Source organism: Tigriopus californicus, chromosome 5 (genome assembly GCF_007210705.1).
Source record: "Tigriopus californicus strain San Diego chromosome 5, Tcal_SD_v2.1, whole genome shotgun sequence".
NCBI lineage: Eukaryota > Metazoa > Arthropoda > Copepoda > Harpacticoida > Harpacticidae > Tigriopus > Tigriopus californicus.
Window position 1 is genome coordinate 2,652,374 of NC_081444.1, and position 7,086 is coordinate 2,659,459.

The following is a 7,086-nucleotide window of genomic DNA, read 5'->3' on the forward strand; positions in this document are numbered from 1 at the left end:
TTTTTGGGTTACGCTGATAAACCGACTTTGACGTTGAGCTTTTGCGCCAAATGAAGTGGAACTATTCCGTAGCTCACCGGAAATGGTCAAATAGAAATTGGCCAATTGGTTTGCGAGGCCAGACCTTCGAGGAAATCTATCAATGGGTTTTGATGTAGTACCCACATTAAGTCTGTCTCAAACGGAACGATGAATGTTCCAAGAAGATTGGCGAGAATGTGGCGGGTGCAGTGTTCCATGGATCCCAAATGGTTGGTGTTTCGCCAATGAAGTGTTTGTCGAGAAACCACAGAAAAATTGAGTATTCCTAGCTGAATGCGGATATAATGAATGGCATTGGATTCAAATTGCAAGGCTTTCTCTGAAAGTTGGAGCCAAACATGGCACACGAGATTCAATAGACTTCATCGAGAGTCAAGATTTTGACATGTGACAGAGAGAACTTTTGAAGATTACGTACAGAATCGTAAGCCGAGTTTGATAACTCCTAATCCAAACGAAACTAGACGCTCTCTTGTTACCCCAGAGCAATCACTGGTTCTCACATTCGTTAACGAGGGCAAAAAGCAAACACGCAAGGGTACCAATAAATCTGCAATAATATGCTGACATGGACCAAAATAGGTCGTTGAACGAAAACACCCATAATTTGTGCCTACCCTGGGTCTTTGGAACAAAACAAGGCCACTCTCTGGTTGGAGCACATACCCGAGCTCAAACTCCCTGCTTTCCTCCACCATGCTCTCAATTGGGTCCTGGTTTCCTTCGTTCGTTCGTTCCTTCGTCCGTTTCCTCGATCCCTCGTTCGTCGAGTGTATTCCGGTTGCTCGGTTCCGTTCCTTTTTTCAGTTCTCCGGTCGAGGATTCAGTTTCTGCGGAGCCCATGACGACGAAGGACGAGATTTCTAAAGAAGAGCAACTGGTTTGAAAGAGGCCACTTTGGCACTCTTGAGCCAATCCCATTGAAACTGAATATCTTTGGTTGGGGGGTGATTGGTGTCCGTTCCCCACTCCACAATGGAATCCTCCACTCTTGGGGAGTTCAATCTCAGTTCATTCATCGAGTATGATTGCCCCGTGTATGGGAATAATAGTGACCACATCATTGACCAAGTTATCTTTTGGGTGGAGGGCGTGGGATTGAGTGCTGTGGCCACATTTGGAATCATTGGCAATCTCTTGGCAAGTGTGATCCTCTCCCGTCACGAATTGAGGAATTCCTTCAACTTGCTCTTGATAGGTTTGGCCTTTTTTGACACTTGTTACATCGTGGGATCGTTATTGGAAACGGTCCGAAAAAGTTTCAGGGTGGCCACTCAAACGCATTTGCTGTTGTTTCCCTACTTACTCTACCCTGGGCAAATGATTGCCATGACCGGATCTGTGTTCATGATCGTGGCTATTGCTTTTGAGAGGTAAGCTATTATCAAGAAGACACGTAGGAGAGAGAGGGAATGACCTTCATTAAGACGGTCTTATCCACTTGGGTTCAATGAGGTCATTGTGTATCTAATCTAGTTAATTTGGTGGTCGCTCCATTTACTTCCCATTATAGTAGAAGAGGGCACGAGGACACGAGGGCACAAGACAAAGACGGATTGTTAAGGCAAATCCTGAATAACTCCAAGTTGTATATCATGGTTGTGTCTTTGAAACACATTTTTGAAAAGGATAACTAACATCATACACCAACCGCACACTGTGTATCGCCACGAAAGGCGTAAGCGACCCTTATATAAGCTGATAAAGAATCAATCGCATCAAATCAAGGCTATTATTTTTGGCAGTATTCAAAATATATAATAATTGACACGCAGTTTTTAATCAATCAAGTGTAAATCAGCATGAAATAAAGTATGTACATAGTCACAGTTAGTCCCTAAAAAAGTAGTATCTGACTCGGTCATCAGGTTAATCAAGGACATTTTAAATTTGAAAGACCTCTCGCGAGGATTCATGCATAAGTAATGGTCAATCACAGATAGCTGTGCCAAGTCTCGTGGGACTTGATCAGTTTCCCGAGTGAAAATAATCCACCGAGCATCATGAATATCAAATCAAGTCTGCTTCAAGCACAGAGCAAATGTCAAGTGACATATGAATCGCACACGAATCTGTGTACATAAAGATAATCTTTGTTCTGGCCAACCATTTTTATGCATTGAACAAGACTTTATCAAAGCTTTGGTAATTGAGCATGATCAAGCATCACTTGAAGGAGAAAATAACATGATGTGGGATATTCTTTAGCATTGGACTCAGCTTAAATCAGTTCGTATGAAAGTGCATTGCTTGGGGGTGAATTGTGGAAGGGATCATCAATCATGGAATAACCTGTCAATAAAGACCGTCCAACATCCTGGTTTTGAAATCACATGTTCATTGAAAGAATTAAAATTTAGAAAATCAGGAAGACATAACTGAGACAATTGATGGGTTGCTCAATTGTCTGCTGGTATAGAGATAATCATTTCGAACGTACAGTGAAACATGAATGTTTGATATATTTAATGATTGTCCAATTCTTTTGTTTGCTTCAATTACGATAAGAAAATGGATCATTAAATTTTATTTTGTTCGGTTATCATATTGAGACCAGACACGTTACGAAGCGCTTTCCACCATGGAATGCATCAAATATTGATAAACGTGGATTGAAAAGTGTTTGGAAATTTCTTTATAATACAAAAACAATTACCAATATGGTAGTAAGAATGGATATATCCTTCATACACATAATCACGCTCTCAATTCTGAAGCCTTCTGAACCCTTAATTGAATCGACAGTCTGAATTATTGTGACTCGTCGAATCACCCAAACTGCATTGACTATCCAAATATCGTCTTTTTGTCCACCCAAAACCCAATTTTACTCATCAACGGTCCTCAAGCTTCTCTCAAAGTAGTTTTTTTTTGCAAATCGCCAACCGATGTCAATCCAACCAGAACACAGCGTATTAGCCTTATGTAAGTAGAGTTTGTCTAAGCACATGTTGTTGCCTATATACGGTACATAAATCTTAGGTAAAGAAATATTTTACCAAAGAACCTTAATGTATTCAAGTCTTGTCACTTATTATGATTCAGCAAAAATGTTGCCGAGACATCACTACAGTTTCTATCTTGGTCATTTGTAAGTTCCATCCTAATAATTCACCTATTCTCCTAATATGACTTCTACTGAAATATTCCATTGATCCGGATTAGATGTTCCAATGACAAAATCAATATCAATACATCCACTGTTCAAAATTTTACGTTTCAAGTCAATTTTAAAAAAGTGACACTTCTAGTTTACTTTTTGCTTCTTGAGGGGATCATCAATTGATCTTCGTGACATTGATCACCAAATGCAAAGGAGACCAGGAACGCTTGCTATTGTGCCATATGTTCCATTTGTCCCCCAGATCAATAATTTCGCACTAGGATCTTCTATCAAGGAAAAATGAGCGCCTTTGGCAATATACACAGTATGTTGAGAAAATAGTATTGGCTTGGTTAGGATTGGTAGCGATTGTCCTTGACCCAAGACAACAGTATTAAGACAGGTCGCTTTTGGGAGGTTCCAGAATAATATGAGCTTGGTAGTTTTTCCCCCATGTTTTCCCCATTTTTCGTATTTGAGGCATAAGGGTCGGAAAGATGAAGTTCGCCCGGCCAACGAAGCTGGCTATCGCACCATACATATCAAAATTCTAATAGAGAATGTAATAATGTCCGTATTGTTGTAGATTGGTTCTCCATATGTGGGTCAAAAAGTTTCCTTGAGAAAGGTCGGAGAGGAAATCGAACCGGGGACCTCTTTCATGCTTGGGATGTGTACTAACCACAACGTCACGTCTCCTAGATATACATAGATACATACTTTATCGTCTATAGAGTTTAAAAAATATATGATAACGAACCAAAATCAATTTCAAACTGACTGCATTTACAACTCAGAAAGCAACAATGGTCAAACCCAAAGCAAACACGGGGATGTTTAAAACAATTGATAAGAATATCAGTAATTTTGCCCAACTAATCATTATCATCAATTAAATGAAAAGAAATTTTCCGTGATTGCCTCGCTATCTTGCTTGTTTTCTTGTCTGGATATTCAGAACTAATGGCTTCTACAATTGTCAAATCCATCAAGAGAAACGATTCAGGGGGCCCAAGTACAGGGTGCGAGGCATGCGGTGTTACACTTTCAAAAGCTTTGAAGCTGTTGGCCGATTCCGACCTCGTCTTGCACAATGATTAAAACGCCAATGGAAGTTGAATTGGATAGATAATATGATGTGCCTCCCAATCCACCCAAATCCCGAGTTTCATACAATTGGTTGAGTATTCTATAAGCTGGATCAATCGTTCGATTCTTATTGAAAGTGCAACGCCACATGCCACACACCCTGTAATTTGAACAGAACTGATTCTAACGTCAAAACACGCCTTGACCTCAAATTTTGTACCGCCTCGTTTGCATGCACACCTCCGTCATTGAAATGTTTCACTATCTATTCCTTGAAGTATTGTAGTGCCACGTTGTCTATACAAATGACATTTGAAAGCCTCCAATGAATGTAGGTGGGCTCTTGGGAAAATCAAGTAAAGTAACCTGAAAACTTACGATACTGCATTTCAATTCCATTTGCTCAAACTCCACCCAAATGGAAAATGGCTGAGCTCAATGGGTTTTGAACTATGGTACAAGTAGCCCAAATTGGGACTTATGTCATTTTTCATTGAATCCTTGGCTGGAAATGTGGGTTTGTAACGTAAGTGCATTTTGTTCCTCATATCGCTTTCTTTTCAAAAGCAAAAAGCATTTCTTGTTCACATGAGTACTGCCTTTCTTTGGCAGTTTATATTATTTTCGAAGCGTTTCAGGCTCAGTGCCATAACAAAAAAGACTTTTTTGAAAGTGAATTGATCTAATTCCTTAGAATACCTGACGATTAGAAAGCTTTGAACTGGAAATTAGGTCTAAGGTCTCTACAGTACTCTATACAAAGGCCCAAGGTTCAACATACAAATGAGCCACTAATTTATGGATCTGGGTCCGCGAAACCATTGATGTTTATTGGTACAGAACCTTCCTATGTTATGGCATCATTTCCTATTCATCAATCTGTGGCTCAATCAAATTAGGGAGCTTGTTGTTTGTTCGGTTTGCTTGCATTTACAGTTCAGTAACCACAAGGCCTAGCCTAAAAAGCCTGGAAGAATTATGGATTTTTGCTCGACGTAACTCTAGTTTGACCCACTAAAATCTAGACGCCAATCTCTCTCAGCTTTAAAGACTGAGCACTATGGTAACAGAACCTTTTGAATGAGTACGAAAGCACCTTCTACGTGTTTGTATTGTCACCATATTTTGGGACTGTGATCTTCCTTTCATACAAAGCTTTGAAAAGACGTTCCAACCTTCCATTGAATTATAAATAAAAATGATGTTTTCTACTCCCTGAATAGCTTTTATTTTAGACGAACATTTTGAATACCGAATTTCGAAGTAACTGAATCAACTTTAATCATCGCATTTTTTGCATCGGTTGTAACTTCACTTCATTAATCACCTGTTGTCCCTTACATAACTCATAACTTTTGAGATCACTATTGGTGGCCCAAGACTCCCTTAGCTTTCAACAAAGTAGTGAATCTATCTTTCAATAACTTCGCACTTTTGGCTTAAGGACATAAGGCCGCCTTTCTTTTCAAATCTCAGTCCTAAGGGTTTCTAAAATGCAGTCCATTCTAAAGAGGAGTACATGTCACAAAACGTGGCCTTCTAACTGTGCCGCCGGAATCGTTTAGAAAAATTGGAACAGACCTCAACCTCGAAAATTTCGGCTTCTCCTTGCAGTTTCTTCAGAATCGAAAGAGATTGAAGCCTGTTGGCATGGCTAAAAATTGATTTATTTTAGGATAGTTTAAGGGTCGGAGTGGTGAGCCTCACCCGGACAACGTCCTTTTTTCAATGGAATGCATCGGGTACGTAACAAGTTGGTTCTCAGTCTAAGGATGATGTTTAGTGTCCAAAAGTTTGCTGTAGAGAAAAGTCGGGCAGGAATTGTCTCTCATCTAAGAAAACTGCACGAACTACCAAACAACGTGTCTTCCCTTTTGTTTTGAATTGGTATTGGATTTGTACTGAAATGAATAAAAAAGCATTTTAATGTGTAAGTTTTCGATGGTCCTATGGTAGTAGAGTAAGAACTAGGATGTACGGGTGCTTTATTCAGCTTTAAACACATCTCAGAAAAAAGTTAGTTTGCTAAGAATTCTACCTTAAACTTAAGAATGGCAAACTTAGGTTATGTACAACAGAGAGTTACAAATCAAACAAGAGGACGAATGGATTTGAGATTCAAATCATGTGCGTTCAGTACCATGCGGCCTTTGAATGAATATGTAGACCTAAACCTCCATGTTTATCTTCTCTCAATATGAAAAGATATCATTATTCTTAAACTAAATGTGTCTCTTTGTTGTCTTTCTCCACCAATCCATTTCCAATTTCGAAAATGACCTCTTCTTCATATCGCGTGCCATGTAGAGCAGGTTATACCCGACAATATCTCTTGGAATCTGTTTAAAGTTCAATCTAAAATACATTGCCTCAGAGACTATTTCTCGAAGCGATAGACCAAGGATATGATTACCCTATGCTGTAGTGTCTGACGCTTTCCATCCAATATGGGACAATGGATCAAAACTATGAAGACTCTGTCACCAAGGAATAAGTTCTACCATTTCAGAGGTCATTGTAGCACCGCATTGTTTTAGTCGAAAGTTTGTCACAAGGCCAGGTGAACAAAGAACAAGGAAAAGTCCAAAGTGACACTTCTACGGCTAGAGTCTTTGAGTACCTGCATGGACCCTTTGTTACATATTTAATGTCGACTAGAATGACGAACCCAGTCACAGGGTTTGTAAGTGGAAAATATAACTCAGTCCATTGTATTTTAGTTTACGTGGTTGTAGAACCGCATTTAATGCAAATCTGTATCTTTCTTTGTTGTTACCATTTTCAGAAAAACTAAATTTTATGTACGCCCTCAAAATTTGATCACGATGGTGACCGCAACACTGATTAAGAGT

At 39.4% G+C, this 7,086-nt stretch overlaps 1 protein-coding gene across 1 annotated transcript in view; it reads left to right on the top strand.

Moving 5' to 3' along the window:
• The first annotated feature begins 873 nt into the window (after window positions 1-873).
• The window catches only part of LOC131880114 (uncharacterized), an 8,483-nt gene continuing 2,270 nt past the window's right edge, over window positions 874-7,086 (top strand). The window contains exon 1 of the mRNA XM_059226630.1: window positions 874-1,415. Coding sequence (XP_059082613.1) covers window positions 1,018-1,415 — 398 coding nt within the window. The 5' untranslated portion in view covers window positions 874-1,017. The remainder of the gene's footprint in view (window positions 1,416-7,086) is intronic.